This window comes from Balaenoptera acutorostrata, chromosome 5 (genome assembly GCF_949987535.1).
Source record: "Balaenoptera acutorostrata chromosome 5, mBalAcu1.1, whole genome shotgun sequence".
Taxonomy (NCBI): Eukaryota; Metazoa; Chordata; class Mammalia; order Artiodactyla; family Balaenopteridae; genus Balaenoptera; species Balaenoptera acutorostrata.
In genome coordinates this window covers 38,502,423-38,527,948 of record NC_080068.1, presented here as the reverse complement: position 1 = coordinate 38,527,948, position 25,526 = coordinate 38,502,423, and the positions used below count along the sequence as shown (strand labels likewise).

The 25,526-nt window shown below is 34.6% G+C and overlaps 1 protein-coding gene across 3 annotated transcripts in view; it reads left to right on the top strand.

The window, feature by feature from the left end:
* Positions 1-25,526, top strand: part of TLL1 (tolloid like 1) — a 236,128-nt gene that overhangs the window by 159,360 nt on the left and 51,242 nt on the right. For all 3 annotated transcript variants that reach the window (XM_007176711.2, XM_057546214.1, XM_057546215.1), the window contains exons 10-13: positions 11,868-11,970; positions 14,515-14,631; positions 15,842-15,987; positions 25,212-25,407. In XM_007176711.2, the coding sequence (XP_007176773.1) occupies positions 11,868-11,970; positions 14,515-14,631; positions 15,842-15,987; positions 25,212-25,407 (562 nt within the window). The remainder of the gene's footprint in view (positions 1-11,867; positions 11,971-14,514; positions 14,632-15,841; positions 15,988-25,211; positions 25,408-25,526) is intronic.

Genomic DNA, 25,526 nt, shown 5'->3' with positions numbered 1-25,526 from the left:
CCTTCAATTTGTTAATATGATGTATCACGTTGAGTGATTTGCGTATATTGAAGAATCCTTGCATTCCTGGGATAAACCCCACTTGATCATGGTGTATGATCCTTTTAATGTGCTGTTGGATTCTCCTTGCTAGTATTTTGTTGAGGATTTCTGCATCTATGTTCATCAGTGATATTGGCCTTTAGTTTTCTTTCTTTGTGACATCTTCCTCTGGTTTTGGTATCAGGGTGATGGTGGCCTCATAGAATGAGTTGGGGAGTGTTTCTCCCTCTGTTATATTTTGGAAGATTTTGAGAAGAATAGGTGTTAGCTCTTTTCTGTAAATGTTTGATAGAATTCGCCTGTGAAGCCATCTGGTCTTGTGCTTTTGTTTGTTGTAAGATTTTTAAACACAGTTTCAATTTCAATGCTTGTGATTGCTCTGTTCATATTTTCTATTTCTGCCTGGTTCAGTCTTGGCAGGTTGTGCATTTCTAAGAATTTGTCCATTTCTTCCAGGTTGTCCATTTTATTGGCATACAATTACTTGTTGTAATCTCTGATGATTCTTTGTATTTCTGCAGTGTCAGTTGTTACTTCTCCTCTTTCATTTCTAATTCTATTGATTTGAGTCTTCTCCCTTTTTTTCTTCATAAGTCTAGCTAATGGTTTATCAATTTTGTTTATCTTCTCAAAGTACCAGCTTTTAGTTTTATTGATCTTTGCTATCATTTCCTTCATTTCTTTTTCATTTATTTCTGATCTGATCTTTATGATTTCTTTCCTTCTGCTAACTTTGGGGTTTTTTTGTTCTTCTTTCTCTAATTGCTTTAGGTGCAACATTAGGTTATTTATTTGAGATGTTTCCTGTTTCTTGATGTAGGATTGTATTGCTATAAACTTCCCTCTTAGAACTCCTTTTGCTGCATCCCATAGGTTTTGGATCCTCCTGTCTCCATTGTCATTTGTTTCTAGGTATTTTTTGATTTCCCCTTTGATTTCTTCAGTGATCACTTCGTTATTAAGTAGTGTATTGTTTAGCCTCCATGTGTTTCTATTTCTTACAGATTTTGTTCCTGTAATTGATATCTAGTCTCATAGCGTTGTGGTCAGAAAAGATACTTGATATGATTTCAATTTTCATAAATTTACCAAGGCTTGATTTGTGACCCAAGATATGATCTATCCTGGAAAATGTTCCATGAGCACTTGAGAAGAATGTCTATTCTGTTGTTTTGGGATGGAATCGCCTATAAATATCCATTAAGTCCATCTTGTTTAACATATCATTTAAAGCTTGTGTTTCCTTATTTATTTTCATTTTGGATGATCTGTCCATTGGTGAAAGTGGGGTGTTAAGGTCCCCTACTATGATTGTGTTACTGTCGATTTCCCCTTTTATGGCTGTTAGTATTTGCCTTATGTACTGAGGCGCTCCTATGTTGGGTGCATAAGTATTTACAATTGTTATATCTTCTTCTTGGATTGATCTCTTGATCATTGTGTAGTGTCCTTCTTTGTCTCTTGTAATAGTCTTTGTTTTAAAGTCTATTTTGTCTGATATGAGAATTGCTACTCCAGCTTTCTTTTGATTTCCATTTGCATGAAATATCATTTTCCATCCTGTCACTTTCAATCTGTATGTGTCCCTAGGTCTGAGGTGGGTCTCTTGTAGACAGCATATATTCAGGTCTTGTTTTTGTATCCATTCAGCCAGTCTATGCCTTTTGGTTGGAGCATTTAATCCATTTACATTTAAGGTAATTATCGATGTGTATGTTCCTATTACCATTTTCTTAACTGCTTTGGGTTTATTATTGTAGGTCTTTTCCTTCTCTTGTGTTTCCGGCCTAGAGAAGTTCCTTTAGCATTTGCTGTAAAGCTGGTTTGGTGGTGCTGAATTCTCTCAGCTTTTGCTTGTCTGTAAAGCTTTTAATTTCTCCGTCAAATCTGAATGAGATTCTTGCTGGGTAGAGTAATCTTAGTTGTACATTTTTCTCCTTCATCACGTTAAATATGTCAGGCCACTCCCTTCTGGCTTGCAAAGTTTCTGCTGAAAGACCAGCTGTTAACCTTATGGGGATTCCCTTGTATGTTATTTGTTGTTTTTCCCTTGCTGCTTTTAATATTAGTTCTTTGTATTTAATTTTTGATAGTTTGATTAATATGTGTCTTGGCATGTTTCTCCTTGGATTTATCCTGTATGGGACTCTCTCTGCTTTCTGGACTTGATTAACTATTTCCTTTCCCATATTAGGGAAGTTTTCAACTCTAATCTCTTCAAATATTTTCTCAGTCCCTTTCTTTTCCTCTTCTTCTTCTTGGACCCCTATAATTCGAATGTTGGTGCGTTTAATATTGTCCCAGAGGTCTCTGAGACTGTCCTCAATTCTTTTCATTCTTTTTTTCTTTATTCTGCTCTGCAGTAGTTATTTCCACTATTTTATCTTCCAAGTCACTTATCCGTTCTTCTGCCTCAGTTATCGTGCTATTGATCCCTTCTAGAGAATTTTTAATTTCATTTATTCTGTTGCTCATCACTGTTTGTTTGCTCTTTAGTTCTTCTAAGTCCTTGTTAAACGTCTCTTGTATTTTCTCCATGTTATTTCCAAGATTTTGGATCACCTTTACTATCATTATTCTGAATTATTTTTCAGGTTGACTGCCTATTTCCTCTTCATTTGTTAGGTCTGGTGGGTTTTTGCCTTGCTCCTTCATCTGTGTGTTTCTCTGTCTTCTCATTTTGCTTAACTTACTGTGTTTGGGGTCTCCTTTTCGCAGGTTGCAGGTTCGTAGTTTGAGTTGTTTTTGGTGTCTGTCCCCAGTGGCTAAGGTTGGTTCAGTGGGCTGTGTAGGTTCCTGGTGGAGGGGACTAGTGCCTGTGTTCTGGTGGATGAGGCTGGATCTTGTCTTTCTGGTGGGCAGGTCCACATCTGGTGGTGTATTTTGGGGTGTCTGTGGCCTCATTTTGATTTTAGGCAGCCTCTGTGGTAATGGATGGGGTTTTGTTCCTGTCTTGCTTGTTGTTTGGCATAGGGTGTCCAGCACTGTAGCTTGCTGGTTTTTGAGTGGAGCTGGGACTTGGCGTTGAGATGGAGATCTCTGGGAGATTTATGCCATTTGATATTACATGGAGCTGGGAGATATCTTGTGGACCAGTGTCCTGAACTTGATTCTCCCACCTCAGTATCACAGCCCTGATGCCTGGCTGGAGCACCAAGAGCCTGTCCTCCACATGGCTCAGAATAAAAGGGAGGAAACAAAGGAAGAAAGAAAGAAGAATATACAATAAAATAAAATTTAAAAAGTTATTAAAATAAAAAATAATTATTAAGAAAAAAAATTTTTATGTAATAAAAAAATCGGACCGACAGAACCCTAGGACAAATGGTAAAAGCAAAGATATACAGACAAAATCACAGACAGAATCATACACATATACACTCACAAAAAGAGATAAAGGGAAATATATATATATATATCTTTGCTCCCAACATCCACCTCCTCAATTTGGGATGATTCGTTGTCTATTCAGGTATTCCACAGATGCAAGGCACATCAAGTTGACTGTGGTGATTTAATCCACTGCTCCTCAGGCTGCTGGGAGAGATTTACCTTTCTCTTTTTGGTTTGCACAGCTCGTGGGGTTCAGCTTTGGCTGTGGACCCTCCTCTGTGTGTAGGTCGCCTGCGGGCGTCTGTTCCCGTTCAGACAGGGCGGTGTTAATGGAGCAGCTGCTTCTGGTTTCTGGCTCACTCAGGCCAGGAGGAGGGAGGAGTACAGATGCAGGGCGAACCTGTGGCGGCAAAGGCCAGCATGACGTTGCACCAGCCTCAGGCGCACCATGTGTTCTCTCAGGGAAGTTGTCCCTGGATCACGGGACCCTGGCAGTGGCGGGCTGCACAGGCTCCTGGCAGGGGAGGTGTGGAGAGTGACCTGTCCTTGCACACAGGCTTCTTGGTGTCGGCAGCAGCAGCCTTAACGTCTCATGCCCGTCTCTGGGGTCCGCGCTGATAGCCGCGGCTCGTGCCCGTCTCTCGAGCTCCTTTAAGCAGGCCTCTTAATCCCCTCTCCTCACGCACCAGGAAACAAAGAGGCAAGAAAAAGTCTCTTGCCTCTTTGGCAGCTCCAGACTTTTTCCCAGACTCCCCCCTGGCTAGCTGTGTTGCACTAGCCCCCTTCAGTCTGTGTTCACACAGCCGACCCCAGTCCTCTCCCTGGGATCCAACCTCCGAAGCCTGAGCCTCAGCTCCCAGCACCCACCGCCCTGGCGGGTGAGCCTACAAAGCTCTTGGACTGGTGACTGCTGGTCGGCACTGATCCTCTGTGTGGGAATCTCTCTGCCTTGCCCTCCACACCCTTGTTGCTGCGCTTTCCTCCTTGGCTCCGAAGCTTCCCCCCTCTGCCACCCGTGGTCTCCGCCCACAAAGGGGCTTCGTAGTGTGTGGAAACCTTTCCTCCTTCACAGCTCGCTCCCACTGGTGCAGGTCCTGTCCATATTCTTTTGTCTCTGTTTTTTCTTTTTTCTTTTGCCCTACCCAGGTACGTGGGGAGTTTCTTGCCTTTTGGGAAGTCTGAGGTCTTCTGCCAGCATTCAGTGGGTGTTCTGTAGGAGTTGTTCCACATGTAGATGTATTTCTGATGTATTTGTGGGGAGGAAGTTGATCTCCACGTCTTACTCTTCTGCCATCTTGAAGGTCTCTCCCCCAAGGCAAATTTGTAAATAATTAACAAAAGGGAGTGAATTGCACTGTAAGATAGTAAAAAAACATTATGAAGTTTCAGTAATTCAAATTCTGTGGTATTGTAAAATAGACTTCTGGATTAATCTAAAAAAGTCAGAATTATGCCTCAGGGAAGAGAAGACATCACATACTCATTTATAGAGATGATGTCTCAAATAAATTGGGAAAAGATTTTTTTAATAAATAATAATGAAATCATTTTAAAATATTTTTGAAAACATTAAACTTTTATTTTATAAATTTATTTATTTATTTATGGCTGCATTGGGTCTTTGTTGCTGCATGCAGGCTTTCTCTAGTTCTTCGTTGTGGTGCCTGGGGTTCTCATTGCGACAGCTTCTCTTCTTGCAGAGCACAGGCTCTAGGTGTGTGGGTTTCAGTAGCTGCAACATGCGGGCTTAGTGGCTCTGGCTTGTGGGCTCTACTGCACAGGCTCAGTAGTTTTGGCACATGGGCTTAGTTGCTCCGCAGCCTGTGGGACGTCCCGGACCAGGGCTTGAACCCATGTCCCCTGCATCGGCAGGTGGATTCTTAACCATTGCACCACCAGGGAGATCCCTAAAATTTTATTTTATATTGCATATTTTTTCTAAAGAAAGCATAAATGATTTGTTTTTTATTTTGAAAAAGATGTCAGGTACATAAATTGAAAAAAAGAAAATGTAATAAAATAATTTTTCAGAGCTATTTACATAAACTAAATCTCTTTTATAAAAATACAAATATACATATTAAAATCAAAATGAAGAATATTATAGCTCAAATGGATAAGACAACATTGATGTTATACATATATGAAGAGCTGTTATAAATTAATAAATAAAGATTTACACCATATTAGAAAATGACTGAAGAAGCAGAGTATTTATTGAAGTATCAGGGTAAATAGATATTTAATCAATGTATGAAATTGTTTACTCTCATTTTTTATCAAAGTAATGTTACAACAATGTTCTCTACTTCATTCATTAAATTGGCAAAGAAGGAATAGAATGATAATATCAAATGATGGTGAGAGTACCCAGCTCCTGGAAATAAACATTGAGATAACATTTCTGAAGAACTCTGCTAATCTGTATCACATTTTGCAAAACACTTTATCTTAGAAATTTATCCTACAGCAATTATCTGTTTATATGCAAAGATAGCTATTTAGAAAAATGAAAAATTGAAAACAAAATAAAATTTGAAAGTCGAAAAAAAACACTGATTGATTTTTTTTAAGTACTAAATATTCTATTTTACAAAAATATACATAATGGCCAATGCAAAAGTGAAATGTTTATTTGATAATTTACTTAACAAATTATTTTTATTAAGAAGGAATAAAACATGGTATAAATGAGAAGACTGTCACTAAATTTCTCTCTCTGAAGATAATCACATGAGTTATTATTTTAAAATATCATGGCACCCTTATTACAAACTATTTTTTTTAAAAGACTGTATTTCCTGGAACTAGAGACTATGTTTTCAAATTACTGGTAAGTTTAATAAGCAGGTTAAAAATCATAGGCATGAAAAGATCTAATTTTTAAATTACATATGTTAGAGACAAGATTATAGAAGAATATAAGCATTGTGTTGGTATATACCAACACAATGCTTATTTCTCCCTGGTAGGTTTACAAATAGGTTTTGATTTCTTCTTCCTTTCCTTTTCTACAATAAACTTATATTATTTTATCCAGGAAAAAATATTTTTTAAATAAGAGTGTTGTTGCGCAATAATGTGAATGTACTTAATGCCACAGAACTGTATACTTAAAATGGTTAAAATGTTAAATTTTATGTTTATTTTACCACAGTTAAAAATAATAAGATTGAACATAATAATAATAATAAGATTGTCAGTGTACATGTATGTCTTCCTAGGACTGAGCTTCCTAAGGTAAAGGTAGTCCTGTTCAATCCCAGGCCATCCTTGACATTGCACAGCAAATGCTGGGAACAGCCCAGAATGTGCCTCTGGGAATGTGGCTGTACTGAGCTGACAGAAGCACATAATATCGATTTTTTCATTCCTTAGAATTGATTGACCTTTCTACAAGGGCATATTGCTTATGTCTTGACTAGAGTTAATATTTTTTCTTTTCCTATATAGCCCATTTAAAAACTATCATTTGACCTCTTTCATTTTGCAAAACTTTCTTTTTACAAAATCTAATGATTTACACATATGGGGTCAATTTACAATATAATATTTATATTGCCAAAGGCCACTGCTTAAATTTAGCAATTGCTATGTAGAAAAATCTTTGATTTTATTAAAATAAATGCATCTGCTTGTTTGTGAAAGAAATCTTTGCCATCAAGAATCTTACAAACATATAACAAGGACAAGGCCTAGTAATATAATAGGCAAACTGAAAAATAGCTGAAGAAAGCAAGACACAACTTGTCATGGATTTGCAGAGATAAGAGAGCTCAGATCTTGTTGGGAGATCCAGACATGACTGAAGAGAGGGCAGTATTTATTTCAAACTTTGAGAGATATGAAGAGTTTCTAGAAATAGGGAAGGGGAAAGTAGGATCCCAGGTAGAATTATGTATACCTTGAATAAAGGAATACTAAAATTCGGGTACTTTGTCAGGACGCAATAGCAAGAGTCAGGGATGAGTGGGATGAAGATTCTTCGTTTGAGATAGTGAAAGTGAGGCAGCAAAGGTAGGTTATCACCTAGAATCTTTGATGCCCAGGCTTAGAAATTTATAATGATGGATGTAAAGCCACCAATACCATGATGGGAACCCAACTTTACTGGGTTTAAAATGATCATAGGGTGTAGGATGAATTGGAGAAGAGTTCAATTAAAAACCAAAACACATCTTGTGAAGCTCTTACATTAATTCAGAGAAGCATGGAGAGCACTGACAGTGAAATAGAAGGAGGAGAACATTTTCAGGGGCATTGCAGAGTATCTATAGAAATTGGCAACTGATTAGATATAGGGATGGAGTAAGGATTAAGGAAAGGCAGGTATAAAAAATGTTCCTGTGAATAGTTGGTGATGACAAATCAAAATTTCAAAATCCAGATATTATCATATATATTTAAGCAGAAAAATTATTTTCATAGCCTAATCCAGCTCCTGGTTTTCACCTGCCATATAATGAATCCCTGATGGAATTATGATCTGAGTCATACAACTAGTCTGTTGTAAGGCAGGGGCTTAAACCAAGGCCCCAAGTTCTCCTGCCCATTCTTCTTTAGAATTTAAATTAAGAATCCCTTATTTTAACATGTTGGTTTTCCTAGGAAACTTTAATGTTTTTATGTCTCCCAGCAGAGTTGGATTAAGTAAATTGGATTAATATTTTTATTTATTTCATAACTGTTTAGGATTTATATTGTAAGGGATGCTCAAATATGTACCATGAAAATAATAATACATGAGAATCTTAACAATGTATTTAGATTACCTTAGTGTTTTCCTACACATTATCCAATTAAATCTTTCTGATTTAATTCTGCTGAGATCAGCCTGATATGATGATCTCCATTTTATAGCAAGAACATTCATTCAAACTCAGAAAGTTTAAGTAAACTAGCAAACTGAGAAGCTAGAACTTGAACCTACACTTTTTGACTCACAGTCACAAACAACTCCTAGTTGTGATAATAAATGCAAATTTTCCCTTTAGTATGATATAGTTCAGCACTGAACAAAACCTTAATTATCAGTTATTCTAGGATTTGGCAAATCTTTCTGGAGAGGATATACAGTAAATATTTTTGGCTCTGCCAGATATACAGTTTGTTCAAATACCCAATACTACCATTGTATTGCAAAAGCAGTCATAGACAATATGTAAAAGAATGTGTATAACAAAATTTTCTTTACAAAAACTGGCTATAGGCTGGATTTGGCCCATGGGGTATAGTTTACTGGTCCCTGATTTTGCCCCTAGTCTTATTTCTGAGAAGAAAACTGTTGTCTGCCTAGAGAGTTTATCAGACTTGTCCAAGCTACTTCTGGATGGAGCCCTGAAATCTATTTTATTTTACTGCTTTTAATTCTAATATCTCTTTCTAAAGAACTATTTAATAATATCAGTCTAATTGACAAGATTTCTATCTTCCCCATCCCCAGCACTATAAGGTATAAATATATTCTAATTGGTCTTTTTATGGTATTCATGGAATTAGTTTAGGTAGTCAATAATATCTTAATCGTGCTGACAAAAGTTCACTGGTTATATCTTTCTCTGGAGACTTCCAGACATTTAGTCCCTTGACTGTTGATCTGCCTTTCTTCAAGATTGTTCACTCTGTAAGATTGTAAAACAAAGTCTTTAATAAGCAAACTCCACAGCAATTGAATCCATTTAATTTGCAGAATAGCAACTAAGACGCCAAACAGATGACAGGAAATCTTAGAATTGTTCCTTGTATCTCCCTCAATCCCATGTTCCAGAGGAACTATGATTAATTTTAAATTGAGAAATGGTAAACTGATACTTAACATAAGAAATAAAACATCTATATAATTGTGCTAGGTAGTTTTTATTTCATCATTCTTTGAAAAAAAGATGCAACGTATTTATATAAAATAGCATAATATAATATAAAACAATCAAATATTTTTCAAGTGCTTTTGATTTGTAATTCAAGTATGGATTGACTAGGAACCTTAGTCAAAGGCCAACATTTTACTTCTACATCAGAGCCCTAAGATTTGATTTTAGAAAACCTATCTTTATTACATTTTCTGCTTCTAAAGGACGCTATGTTTTACATTAAAGTAGGCCAGTTTTGTTCCTTCACAGTGCTTGGAGTTTAAAATAGAAGATTAAAAACAAGATAGGAAACTTTTCTGTTTAGAGTTACCCCCTTCCAACTGTGTGTGTATGTGTGTGTGTGTGTGTGTGTGTGTGCGCGCACATATGTTGTATGTGTGTGTGTTCCGGACTTCAAATATTAACTATTTGTTAGCAATCCAACCACATCGTTTCAATTTTGAATAAATTTTGATGACACGCATCCCTCCAATTTAGCTGATTTTTTCCTCATCGAGGAGGAAGTTGAAACTCTTTGCATACCATTATACAACTCTCCTTTATATCCCAGAGGGAAGCCACAAATGAGCCTTGAGGTCTACTGTTTGTGTCTGTATTCTAGTTTTGCCATCTCTGCTATAACAAATAAGTTCTCATATGATCATACAGAGTTGAAACCCTGGTGGTTGCTATAGGGAGAATACAAATGGAGAATGAAACTTAATATCAGACAGTGGTAGTATTCCCCATTTGTAGCAGCCTTAAAGTAAATATAAGGAGGGAAACCAGAAATTATTTCCCAATTATGTCCTAAGAATAACCTAATGTTGAATTGGTATTCAGAGATGGAAGAGCAAGCATATTGGTAACTTCAGGAAAATAGTTTAGAAACTATGCATTTTGATAATCAAATATGGAGGGTTATAGAAAAAGAAAGGGAAAAAAAGGATTAGTCCTTTGTCCTTTGATATTTTGGAAATTCTTGTAAAACATTTTTTAGAATATTTAGAATGATAAAATCAGATGAAGGAAAAAAAAACAAAGGAAAAAGAAAAAAACTATAAATAAGGTAGAAAGAAATAAATGAAGTTTTATTAAACCGAAGCAAATTATGCCATGCCTACTGCATTACAGTTAAACAACATCTTGTCTCTATTTTCACATCCTTGATAGATTTCATCCTTTTGTAATCAAGAAAGTACATGTTTAAAGAAACTGGTAAATGTTGAATTTAATGGTGAAATGTTAACACCATTATAAGGTACAACTGACTTTCATTATAGTTAGATAAATTCTTAGTTTCAATCTCTGTGAAATGGTTATTTATATGGGCAATTAAAACGAACTTTGGCATACAATTTCATCAATGATCATCACAGTGCTGAGATATAAGATGCCATGAGAAATATTTATTGTTATGCTGTATCTTCATCCTAGGAAGAAGTAAGCTAGTTGAGTGAGGATTGATTTGCCATAATTAGTACTTACCTTTCTGTTAAATACTATGCTCAAGAAAGGGGAGAAGTATATGTTTTCTAACACAAAAAAGGTAGTACTTTTAGGGAATATGGATTCAAAATTGATTATACTTTTTCTTTTCTTTTTTTTCATTCCTCGAGAGTCTTCCTACATTCGAATTTTTATATTGACACAAAAGGATTCTGTAAATACTGTTACAACCTACAGTTTTATATTAGAAATATGTCAAATATTCATAATTTGTTGCTTTTGGCCAAAGTCCATTTCAATTTCTAGATTAAAGAACAGGTTCATTGTACACCTTAAGCATCTTAGATGTTTTAAGCAGAATAGAGTTAGAATGAGTTTTTGAATATACAAAAGTATTTTCCAAGTGAATTTTACCTCAGCAGATACGTGCATTTTTATGTTAGTTTGGCTCTACTTTTTGGTGTAATCAACTAAAAAAAAAGTTAATTATATGAAAAGTAAAGTCTTTTTATAAAGCAGTAAGAAAACTGTCTTTTCTAAAGTTGCTCTTGAATTATCTTAAAAAGCAACATCATTTCAAAACAAAGTACAGAATAAAGGGTCATGTACAAGATCTTCTAACTTAAAAGGTCTTCGAATACATATTCTTGGATCTGGAGAAACATAGTGACATCTGTCTTTGATTATAGTTACATGGACAAATTTTAATTCTAGAACTGTATTTAAAACATTTCAACATACACAATGATATTATGTTCCTGGAATATGGCACATGGTGGTTATTTTTAACGTAATTATAGATGTCTGAAATAAATTATTAAAAAGAAGACACTCATAGTAAAATCAGAAGTTCTCATGGTTTAAGTCATGTTTATCTAAGAAAATTCAAAATAAACTATTTGAATAAAGATTTCTGTTTGTTTCACAATTGTTCAAATTAACTTTACAGAAACTTTGGTTTAATTGCTGAAATGTTTAGTTTCTTTATTGACATTGTGCTTCTAAATTGTTAGACATTAAAGTGAATGAGAAAATGGGTGTTTTTTTGAGTTGTTTATTTAAAAAATATTAGAGGGATACTGATACAGGGGAAAAAAATGTGCTATGAATCTCTTTTCACAGTAGTCCTGGGTTCCTAGCCATGTGAAGTTACAATCATTTTTAATCTGTGTATTCTTTTGTTACATTTTGCAGATTGTCTTAAACTTTACTACGATGGACCTATACAAAAGTAGTTTGTGCTGGTATGATTACCTTGAAGTAAGAGATGGGTACTGGAGGAAATCACCTCTCCTTGGTAAGAATTTTTTTTTGCCTCTTATGTGGCTATGCATGTAGTCTGTCTTGTCTAGAGACAATTCTTTCAAGAGTTATCTTAGAGTTTAAAATGTATGAAACCAACATTTTAATTTTTCTTATACTTTTTTCAATCACAGCAAAAATACTCACAGACAGATAGATAAACAGACAATTAATTGATTTAAACCAGCTTCAATTATGAGGTGGTATTTGGACCTGAACATAATGATTTAGAATAGCTTATAGTGAATAATCATCACATATTCTGTATTTTTAATTTTAAAGTCAGAGTTTTAATGAGTAAACCAGATAAATTGTGTATTTGTGTATGTATGTTGTTTTGCTTTGTTTGCTAAGGCAGTAGAGCGTGAGCTGTTAGGTACACATTTGGTTGCTGGCTTCCTGCGCCAAGGATATTGGTTCTTACTGTAGACATCACAGTTTTGCTACTCAGGTTTTTGTGGCTGAGAAGGTGCATCTGTAGTTTGTGTATAAATTGTAGCTCAGACTTGATGCTCACGAAAGTGTGCTACCAACATTTAACCACAGACGACATCACTAACTTACATGAGGCGCTTTCTGTTGCCCTCTGTTTTACTTAAAGGTGAGAGCTGCTGTGAGCATGTGAGCATCTACTCTACTGATTTTTTTTTTTTTGAGATTGTAACTTTTCCTTCTATTTTTAGAAGTATCTTTACTCAGCTGTGTTTATGTGCCTACAGATCTTTTCTTCTTAATATCTAAAACCTGCTGAATGGACACTGTTGTATTAAAAGTGACAGCAGCCTTAGTAAGTCCAAGAGATCTGTAGAAATGCTTAAAAATAAGGAAAATCTAAGATTTGAGCTAATTTGATAAATCAGGATGAGGAAAACATTGTCTTGAACATTTAGTTTCTTAGCCTAGATGAAGCAATTTGTAATATAGTTATGTGTGTTCCAAAGAAAACATTTCATTAAACTCATATTGAAAAACCAATTCTAAAACTGAAATATTGAGAACACTTTTTAGAGCACCATCACCATTACACACTGCAGGGTATAATGGCCTAACAGACTGGCTTAGTCTGACTACAATATTCATGTGGAAAGCTTTCCCCACTATTTCCTCTGAGACCTTGTTCCTCAGAGTGCAGCTGTCACACTGGAAGCATCAGAATCACTTAGAAGGTTAGAAGTGTGGAAATGCAGGTCCCACTCCATACCTTCTGAACCAGAGACTGCATTTTGACAGACTCCCTGGCAATTCATATGCACATTACAGCTTTTTCTCTTTTAGTCAGGTTACTTTCTTCCAGTTTCCTTTTTTAAAGAATTGAAGTATAGTTGATTTACAGCGTTGTGTTACTTTCAGGTGTACAGCAAAGTGGTTCAGATATAGATATAGATATAGGTATAGATATATACATATAGATTCTTTTTTCAGATTATATTCCATTACAGGTTATTACAAGGTTTTGAATATGGTTTCCTGTGCTTTACAGTAAATCCTTTTTGTTTATCTATTTTATACATAGTAGTTTGTATCTGTTAATCTCATACTCCTAATTATCCCTCTCCCCCTCTCTTTCCCACACATTACAGTTTAAGAGACATTGCTCTCTTTTACATGCCCCTAATTTACTTTGCCATTTAGGGAGACATTTTTTCACCTGCTATCTGTTAGTATGAATTTGTTTTAAGTTGACTGACATTTTTCATATACTAAAACTCTGTATGACATTATTACCAAGGGCACACAAAAATGGATGACAATATATTATTCTTTGTGGAATTATTTCATGTGCATTGTCATATTTAACTTTCTGTCATCATATAAAATCTTAGAGCACAGTAGCAGATATACAGTAAGCAACGAATATTTGTGGAAGGTTGAAGGAGGGAAGAAGGAATGACAGGCAATAATGTATTTGCTCAGTATTATACTTGCCTGTGGATAAACAATCAGAAAAAAATTAGAACTCATTATCAAGTCTTCTGATACTGTTTGCCATTCTGCCTACTACACTACATACTACAGCTTTATAGATGAGATGATGGAATGTATGTAGTAACATAAGATCCTTGGGCAGCCTGTGGGTTTCCCTGACAAGTCGCCATTGAACATGGCTAAACAAAGAACTATACTTTGAGCTGTCACTTCCCTACTAATGACCAAACTGAAATTTTGAAGCAGTTTTTCAGCATCACCTGTACTTTTATCTGTTTTCCATAGAATAATATTCCCCACCTTGATATATCATGTGTCATTTTACAAATAGGACATGTTTTGAGCTAGCTGTTTCTTAATTCTATAGATAATGATACTGACATCAGTCATTTAATCTGAGAGTGATATGTTCCAATATTCTATAAATAAATATGAAGAGATTTATTTATCCACCTTTATTAAGTAAATATTAAGGAATAGTTATGGCTCTAGTTCCTAGGGGTAGATATAGGAACCAAATCAGGTTTTATGCATGCAATTTGTAGCTAGTATGAAAAGCAATTAGAATATAAAGTCATATTTAGGAGTCTCTTTATTCTTTTATTTCTTTTAGGTAGATTCTGTGGGGACAAATTGCCTGAAGTTCTTACCTCTACAGACAGCAGAATGTGGATTGAGTTTCGTAGCAGCAGTAATTGGGTGGGAAAGGGCTTTGCAGCGATCTATGAAGGCAAGTCACACTGAGTTTAGAGATGGCTTCTTCTTAGACCTCTAAGCAGAAATATCCTTTCTCTCAATTTCATTAGAATGATATTGTAACTGTATTTTAATTACAAAATTTTCTAAACCTGTATTATAATGTTCATTATGATGATTTTAATAAAAATACTCGGTAAATTTGAACTGCAAAAACAACCTGCTTTCTGGTACCAGTAACGTGGTAACATGTAAATGTACTCATCTGGGATGTGTGGGGGGAAAAAAACCTCATTAGAGATGTGTGGAAAACAACAGCAACAACAAACGGCAAAAGAGTTCTTAAACTTCGGTTTAAGAAAAACTTTTGTTTTTTCATGACAACGTTAAAATGTTATGAAGAAATTACCACTTCTCTTTGTGCTGAGTTTGTGTGTATTTGATACCTGTACTGCAGAAATGCCTTGATAAAGGAAACTGCACAGAAAGTAATTGCGCACAGTTCTGGAGCTTGCTTTGTCTAAATGAGAGAGTCAGCATTCAAGAAGAATTTACTAGAGGCTTTGTTCTATATGTATCTAAAACAGTAAACTGGCATTGTGCTTCCTGGCTTTAAAAACCTTCTTGCCAGATCATGGGTAGAGAAGACCCTTCTTGCTCCTGCCTCTGCCAGCGCAGAAGTTTAGGCTATTTAGAAGACAGAAGATTTCTGCTTCTCTTAGACTTTTAAGAGAATGGAAGCATTTGTTTTAGAGATTAACTGTGTGGTTGTGAAGAGTATGATTTGGATGGAGCCACAGATGTTGAGCACGAGGGCCGCTCACAGCCAGAGGCCCAGGGAGTTTTGTGGAGCTTCTCTCCTGATCAGCTCTTCCACTGAGGTAAAAGACCTAAAGAAGCAGTTCAGAGGATCAAAGAGGAAACTCACATAGAATAAATTACAAAATCTCAAAAGGTTTTTAAAGTTTTTTTTTTTTAAATGCTTGTTTTTGTAAAAATGTGAATTAACAGTGATAAAAAAAATCATATATTCCTCTGCTGACTGTTATCTAATATTTATAGTTAAGTGGCTAGATTTTTATTTTTTAACCAACTAAATATTTACAACCAGCCAACCTTGATTTTTATAACCTAGTTTTTATATACTCAGCTCAAGACACCAAACTAAAATGTTATCTTAGAAGAAAACGAAAATGAAATACCATGTCTAGGTTTATTTATTTGTTTATTTTTGCTTTCCTCAGCTATCTGTGGAGGTGAGATACGTAAAAATGAAGGACAGATTCAGTCTCCTAATTATCCCGATGACTACAGGCCGATGAAAGAATGTGTATGGAAAATAGCAGTGTCAGAAGACTGCTATGTCGGGCTGACCTTTCAGGCCTTTGAGGTAAAGTCCTTCAGGCAGCCTTTGTGGGGCACATCCTCCATAAATGACAGTGCATTTAATGGGATCCTCATTAAAAAAGCAAAGAACTAGAGAATCAGCTTTTTCATCAACAAAGAAGCAAAGGATTGCCTATAAAATGCAACATCAAGAGCGAAAGAGGTTTTTTTTTTTTTCCTTCTTTCCTCTTACTGCAGACATTTTCAAGAAGATTAAAGTGAGTTTACATTATCTGTGCTTTTTGAATTAGAATGTTTGCAGTACTGTCAATAGTTTCTTTTGACAAATGCCCAGGCTTGTTTCACAAGAATGCTTGAAGAGTCCATTAAATAAAAAACTTGTCTTTCTCTTCTAAACTAAGAGGTTAAAGGTAGATCATCTTTTTTGTTGTTGTTACAGTGTAAATCCATTTTTCACCTTTTGATCATTGTGCCAAAAATTATTTATATCAAAAAACAGGGATTTAAATATTCTTAGGAGCTTTTGACTTCATCAAAAATATTTATTGGGGAAGAGATTAGCACCGACACTGCATTAGATGAGGGCAGAATAAACCAAAGTCCAGTCAGAATCCTGCAGCAAAGTCTGCATCTAAAACTACTGCACTAGCTAATGAGTCATTTTTGTGTAGTGGGGAGAACTGAGTGAGGGATTAGAAGCTAAGGGATATGGGAATTTGTCAAGAACCCCTGAGCATGTTTAAATTACAGAATCAGGCTAGAAATTGAGAGCCCAAGGTGGAGTAGGAAGGAATGATGAGGTGCTGGCAGTAGGTCCAGGAAAGAGTTAGAGATCCAGATGCCATTCCTGGAGATTATTTCTTTACTGAAATTAGAAGGCCTACTTACTGTCCAAGTGATCAGAAGCCCGGGGTAGAGAACCCCATTCATTGCCAGGATGTACTTGCCACTGAGTGTGGTGACTGTGTAGTGATCCAGTCCCCATAGCAGGAGCTCCAGGGGAATCCAGGTGTTACTCAAAAGCCCAGAGAAACTCATACCCCCACCTGTAAACTGTGTAACATATTTTTTGGTATTGTCTCTACCCCTTTGCTTGTACCTTTTAAGTTTCAAGACATATTTCTTTTTAATCATGAAAAAACTCCCTTTTATGCTGTGATCATGATGTTTATGCCCCTGACCCCTTTGCGTTCTTGGAAACCTTGGTTCTGAGACTATCTGATTCACATTTATTTTTAAATTTGATTGGATTGCAAACATTATTCAAATAGAACACTTTATTGTAAAGAGTAAACTAAAATTGGGTAGGATTCACTTTTTAGACCAAAACAACTGGTTCACTGAAAAATTATCTAATGACCACATTACATGTGTTAATAGTTTGTACTATTGCAAAAATTAAGAGATGAACTGCCTTTCAATATATAATTCAATGTTTTATAGAATTCTATTATAGTAGTGATGTCAGCAAATACATTCATTCCATGCATCTAAAAACTGAGATGCAGAAATTGCTGGCTTAGCTGGTCTGCAGTTTTTTTTTTGGTTTTCTACGTTTTTTTCATTCGTTTGTTTGTTTTGATATATCAATATAGTAAGAGTGATATTCTTCAAAAATAGAATAATGTAAGGACAAATAAGAAAGATTTACACCTCAGGCACTTAAAACCATGCCTGACACAGAGTAGTCATTTAATAAATACTTGTTGATTAAGTGAAGGAATAAGTTATTGCTAAGCTTTGGAAATGAGGTAAAATCATGTCACAGTTTGGCTGATAGTACATTTTATTTATTATCTCTAGTTTCCTGTCCTTTCTTCATTTTGCTTTATTTCCTTATGTTTTTCCTCCTTTATTTATATGCTGGACATATTTGAATGTCTAGTAGGCCTCTCATGTTTAACTGACTAACATCAAGCCTTTGATTGTCTTGTTTTACTCACACTAACCCACTCACCTTCAGTCTTCCCTATTTCAGTATTTAGTGTTTCAGTATGTCACTATTTACTCAAAGAATATCCCTAATTCCACTTTTTGTCTTAAACCCCAAGGCCAATTAATCAGCATATTCCATTTGCTTTGTCTTTAAAATATACCACATACATGACCACTTTATACCTACTTTCTGGCCACCACTGTTCTAATCACTGCCTCTTGCTTTGGAACTTTGGTGAGCTCTTCACATCTCTACACTTGCCCTACATATCCTGATATCCACACAACAGCTGGGATGATACTTTCACAATGTAAGTTATATCAAACACTCCTCTGCTTAAAGTTTTATCAAACACTACTCCCCATGTGCCTCATGGGGAAAATCTTTGGGTTAGAATTTCAGGCGTGCGTTATAATGCTGTTGGCCATGAGTTCACTGTTAATGAATTGGAATATCTGTGAAGGTACCTTTAAACAGAAACACACATAAAGCAAGGTTAAGTATTGATATGATGACAAAAATTTTGTGACCAGAAGCTCTCAGGAACCTAACCCTGTATTTCTCCAGGAGTCATGAATCAGTATTCACTAACTCAGTGTTTTCAGTGACTTTGTTGAACTCAACTACTGCTAATACTAGAATCAACTGTATATATTTTTAATTTGGTCTAGTGGTCATTAGGTGGTTTGTTTCAGTTACTCAGTTATCTGTTTATATCGATTTGTTTTTGTTTACATAACATATTTTCAATATACAGCTTATGCATTTTATATTTAAAATGTATAATTTTAAAAAGGTCTTCACTATTTCTCAGTGTTTTGTGTCTTTCTCTGACAAAACTGTTTTTATTCACTGATATCAATCTTTGACTTTTTCAAACACTTTCTATTTTTGTAACTCTTTTATTCCCTATGTTACTCTCTCCCTTTTTCAGATAAAAGGGCCCTTAAGATAAGCTAGTTCTGTTGAAATCTACTATAAAGAACTTACTGGCTGTTCATTATTTATGCCTTTCTGTGAATTTATGTCATGAATATTCACCTCTCCTAATGCTACTTAGATTTTAATGTAAGTACAGAAAGAAATCTGAACAAGTGCTTTTGTTAATGAGGGTAATAGAGTCCTAATACTTCTGTAATCATCACCTTTGGGAAGATTTTTCTTCTCTAGTAGTTACTGGTATGTTGACTCTTAAGACCAATACTGAAGTGAGTTTGTACATGAATGTAGATAATGTCTAAAATCATTTTGAAGGACCGTCTTCTCTTCAGCAGTGGTGTTATTTGTAAAAAAGCCTCTATACTACTATTTCACTTGAGAACTTTCAGTATGCAGAAATACATAAGAGAAAAAGTTGGGGAGACTTTATAGTACAACTTCAAAGAAATGTCAATAAAGCAGGAAATAAGTGAAATAAACCCAGAGCTTAGTTATGTTTAATTAAAATCCCTACATACATTTATTTAAGTGGGATTACATTTGAGGTACTTATCAATATTTCTACACACTGTGATTTGGTTATATGTTCCTTTTGAAAACCATAGTATACAATAGTCTTTCCCGTCATTACTAGCAACATTCTAAACTACATATGAAAGTTTTTTATCTTGGTACAGTTGACCCTTGAACAACACAGGTTTGAACTGCAGGGGTCCACTTATATGTAGACTTTTTAAAATAAACATAGTACCTGTTATTTTCATTTTACAGATCTTTAAGTGTGGGGGAAAGTTTGTGTTTGATTAGAGATCACAATATATGGAATCAGAAGAATTAGGGTTTAAGTGGTGAACCTCTCCAAACTATTTCAGCCTCCTTCCCTTGGGTGAGTCATTTATCAGTTCCTTTGTTTTTGAGGCAGAGATAGCAGTTGGCGGTTTTTCCAACTGTGCTGGGTTGGCACCCCTAACCCCTACGTTGTTCAAGGGTCAACTGTACTTTGTGAATTACCTGATTAAGAGTAATACTTTAATTCCTTTAAATATTTTATATTAGTTTAAGTTAAGTAGACTAGTCTTTGTGAATGAACTAGGAAGCCAAGACAAGATCTTAATTAGTTAACATTTTAATGCTTGCCCTGCACTATCTTTGGATATTTGGCTAAGAATGTATATTGGTTAATGACTATATAAGAGAAGTAAGTAGCTCTTCAGAATTATAGTTTAGGCTATCATTCTGCTCTGAAAGATTAGATTAAATAAACTTTCCCAAGGTCACACCGTTCTTAATTGGTAGACTGTGAGTGATACCAGTTCCACGGCCTGGCACTCTTACACCCAGGTCTTGGTAGCAAAATGAGGCATCTAATTCTCTCATGGCAATAAATTCTTTCCCATCATAACTATTGTCATTTGTACATTTGAGTTGTTTAATCAATAAATGCCTGTCAGTCAGGGACATGTCTGTTTATTCATCACTGTTTATATACTGTCAAGTATATATTTATTATCTGGTCATTATAGGTTTTCAGTAAATATTTATTAAATTTATAAGTGAGTAAAAAATAATTGTGTCATGAAGGAAAAAAAAAATCAAATGGCAGCATTGAGAAACCTGAATCATATAAAAATAGACCTAACCCAGCCTTATGGTTTTGATTTTCACATGGTTGAGCATTTTGTTTTTCTCCTCCATTTTTGAGCTCTAATTGTATACGTATCAATATTCATTAAGTATTAAATAGTAATAATAAAACTAATACTAATTAATAAAATATTAAATATGACAGTGGTACATTTTAAAATAATCATCTATTAAACTTTTTTCCTTTTTATTTAAAATTCCTTTTGTCATAGCATTTATTACTTAAACTTACTGTATTTTTCTCATTATTAAAATTAATTTATTTTTAATAATAAATGCTAATCTTGATTGTTTTTGTTAGTCATACTTTTCTTTAACATTTTACCTCAAAGCAAAAAATAATGACTTAGCATTGTTCTAAATGTATAGAATTTTAAATTATATTATCTATAAAAGTTAAATCATTTATGGAGTTGATAGTATGAATTATATTTTGAAATTACATTCTAACACTCACAGAAGACTTTTTTTATTATGGTAAAAGAGACATAACATAAAATTTACCATCTTAAGTATTTTTTAAGTGTATAACACAGTAGTGTTAAGTACATTCACATTGTTGTGTAATCAACCTGCAGAACACTTTTCATCCTGCAAAACTGAAACTCTTTACCCAGTAAGCAACAACTTCCCATTTCCCCCTCCCCCCAGCCCCTGGCAACAACTCTTCTGCTTTATGTCTCTTTGAATTTGACTATTCTAGGTACCTCGTGTAAGTGAAATCATAGAATATTTGACTTTTTGTGTGACTTTTTAAATTTCACTCAGTGTAATATCCTCAAGGTTCATCCATGCTATAGCACTTGAAAGGATTTCCTTCCTTTTTATGGCTAATATCCCATTTTATGTATAGACCACATTTTGCTTATCCATTCTTCCACTGATGGACATTTGGATTGCTTCCACCCCTTGGCTATTATGGATAATGCTGATATGAACATGGATGTACAAGTATCTCTCCAAGACCCTGCTTTCAATTTTCCAAATATAAAACCCGGAAGTGGAATTGCTGAATCATATGGTAATTTTATTTTCAATTTTTCAGGGAGTACGGGAGAGCTTTTACTGAAACTATTACCTAGAAACTTTGGAGTTTTCAGAGGTTTTTACAAATAAGTAGGTATTGCAGTAGATGTTTTTGCAATGTTATATTTATTTGGAAATTTGATTGTAAAATGAAAGCAAAGTGTGTGAATGGCCCCTGAGCCTGGGTATGGTATCTTGCTCCAGCGCTGGCATTCCTTCAGTCTTAGAGCTCCCCCACATGCACTGACCACAAAGCTCTGCACTGGTTGGCAGTGTTAGAATGAGAGGCTGACTATTTTAGGTTACTTTTAATTGATTTTAGTTCTTGCTAAATAAAATAACTCAGCTTTTTGATGCTTCCTCTCTAACCTGCCAGTAAAGACATGGACCCCCCCCCACTTAGTAATGAAATGTAATATTAATCCCTTCTGGCTAAGGTTTGTACTTATTCTTCCTTCTCTGTGTATTTGGATTTACTTCCAATATCATTTATATATCAGTTTTCTAAAAAAATCTTCAGAACTTAATGTCACTTTCACTGTTTTCTCTATATACATATTAGGTCTGTTTACGTTATGATAAACTTGCCACATTCCTATATGGTTTGTGTTCTGATTACCTTAAAGTCTGTAATGAATCAGCATCATCATTACCAAACATTTATTACATGTCCATGCTTTAAATCAAGAAGAGACTGTTTTTCCTTTTCTTTTTTTTATGAATTACTGACTTTGGTGTTCTTTTTCTCATGGTACCTAAGGTTACTGGCATAACATCAATGAACTTATCCACTTTTTAGCTTCAACCATATTTATTTCTTCAACTATATTTATACTAATTGATAAAGTAATCAATACTGCTGGAGAAAACATTACACAAATAACATAAATAAAATAAATCAAACTCCTATTTGTGCTCACCATCATTACTGTTATGTGGATGTAGTTGAAGAGGTATAATTATAATTAACACCAATAGAGCAGATTTTTTGTGCTGGTATTGCAATAAGGATTAATATAATTAAACTGGAAAAACATGTAAACAAAGATCATGGAGGTCATTGATATGATATCTAGGTCAACAACCATGGCATTTACTGTGTGAGACTACAATGTATATTTCTATTGTTTTACCCCTAATAACAGGTGCATAATACTTAATATATAAGTAAGATGTAATTCATAAATAGGTACTGGTGGAATCAATCCTAAAATTGGTCATTTTTATTCATTTTACCCATGAGATATTTACACTTTGTGTATCATATAAAATATTTAAAGCTCTAATTTTTACTAAGTAACCAGTGAATACACTATAAATTAAAATGTAAAGAGATCTATTGTTTAACTATTAAAGGAACAGGGTGAGTTTTATATACAGGGAAATACCCATTATCCTATATCCTTTTAATCAATGATCATATGTAATTTTTTTTCAACAGTGTCTCTCTTGTTTTCTTCATACTGTAATTTTCAAAAGCAGTAATTTCTTCAAAATAGTAATTAAAAACCCATTTTAATTAACCTTCTTATTTTTTACTCTGGTATGGCTTCTGATATGAAGCAACGTGATTTTTTTTTTCTATTAATTAACTTTCTATGGCAAGCAGCTACTTTCTTCATTGTGTGTTCTCACTCCCTTTCCTCTTCTAATTAACTTTTTTCCCCCTTCCAATATAATTCATGAGTTGCAAGCATTTCATTCTGTGCTGCTCAAGCAGGTGAAGATAGATAGGTTGACTTGCTGAGACCTTTGGTTATTTTTCCTACAGTTTTGTTGTTTGTTCAGTTTTGCTTACCCTTTTATCAAGTTGTACACCTTGAGAGTTTTAGATATTATTTTATATGTCCCCTTAACCAATGAATAGACATTGGCCATCTGGAAATGTTCTCATATTTATGGAGAACTCTGATTTTGAAGGGACTGTTTTAAAGACTGAGAGAAGAAGGTATGTTATAGCTGGTCAGATTGGCCTTGTCACCCCAGTGACTAATTGTTTTCCTAGTGAGACTGCTAGCTCTCCCTCACCTCTCTATTTAACAGCTACTGTCTCAAAAGTATGCTTTAAATAATGAGATATTTTTAATATTAAATATTTTCCTATTCTTTCCCATAATTCCACACATGAAGAGAATACATTTTTAGGGAAAAATCTGGATTTATGAGTCACAGTGAGCTCCTACTGATAGTAGGAGCAATTTAAAATTGCAACCTTCACGCCCGCCACCCCCACTGCTCATACTTCCTATCTTGTTTCACTTTGTATTTTTCCATAGAATGTATTACTTTCTAATATTTTATGATTATTATTTACCTTGTTTATTGTTCCTTTGCTGTCTACCCACCAGTATAAGCTCCAGCAGGGCAAGACTCTGTTATTTTGATGAATGATGCATACTAAGCAGTGAGAAGAGTGCACAGCACAGAACCGGCACTGAATATTTATTGAAGAAATGAATGAATTCTGATTTGTGATTGGGAAAAGGGCAGCAGCAAGTGTAATACTTAGTTCTAACCAAACCTGCTTCAAAATCTATTTTTTTCTGTTTGTCCTTATGCTGCCTAATTTGAAGACTATCATTGTTAATGTATTGACAAATCAGGAAATGACTTCTTCAACCAACTATACCAGCAGTTTCATGCATACAGGTTGTAGTTCATAGAATGAATGTGTTCCCTGACATTCGTTCTGTAATAGGAGAATTCCATAAATTAGTGAATTGTATGTTGAATGATGGTTGACAACATGTGATACTTTTCATGGTTTATAATTATAGATGTCAGTGCTTTCCAGCTTCAAATACCTAATAAGTAGTTGACTCTATTAAGACTTCAGAGTTAGGGCCCATTTTCTATGAAAATAAAAAAGCAAGAATTTATTTAGAAATTGTCTTATAATTTATAAAAAATTTGTAAATTTTGTTTTGTTGTTTGTAGAAGTTTAGGGCTAAAACAAAGGTCTACAAACATTCACTTCTTCATAAAGCCAATAGTCTGAGCTAATATTTGCATTTAGTTGTTTAGGAAAGAGATTGAGTACATCCAGGGTGCATGGGTCGAGAATAATGTGTTAAGGTAAAAGGCTTATCTAAACATGCCTGTTACCCTGAGAGGGGCGGCCAGTGCTAGTTCTACAATGGAGTAGTCTTCCCACACAAAGCTATGCTAACTATGGATAAAGGATTTCATAGACTAGGAAGAAATGTAATCCCATGTTATCAGATTTTGCTTCAAAAAGATATGTATAACCTAAAATAGTGCAACATTTGTCAATAATATGAATTCAGCAGCTCTATTGATAAAATAATGATTTTTTGATCAACTATGAGCAATTTTTATAACTATGTTTCAGAACAAATTATGCACTGCTTATAGCATATCTAGCCCAGATTTCTAATGATAAGTCTGGATTCTCTTAAATTCTATTTTCCAAAGAATTACTACTTGTATTTTTATTTTATTTTAAAAGGCAGTTAACTTCTATTGATCGTAGTGCATGTGGATGCACTTTTTCATAGATTTTTTCCTCTGTCTCTCTACCAGATTAATAATCCTTTATTCATGGACAGTGTAGATATTACCATACACACTCAACAGAAATGCTCTCTTTTGGTATAAGTAATATGGCCATGTTAGTACTATGGCACTGAGAATACATGATACTTTTTATAGAAATAGCTTTGTCTGTTAATGAGATAGATCACATATTTTTACTCTTACAGATTGAGAGACATGACAACTGTGCCTATGACTACCTAGAAGTTCGAGATGGAACCAGTGAAAATAGTCCTTTAATAGGGCGTTTCTGTGGTTATGATAAACCTGAAGATATCAGATCTACCTCCAATACCTTGTGGATGAAGTTTGTTTCTGATGGAACTGTGAACAAAGCAGGGTTCGCTGCCAATTTTTTTAAAGGTAATTTGAAATCATTTAAAGTGGAAGCTTTTCTCTGTCAAGGATAAATGTGGTATTTAGCTTTGAGTTAGGGGAGAAATAAAGTAATATTGAAGATTGAAGTATGCACTATTCATAAA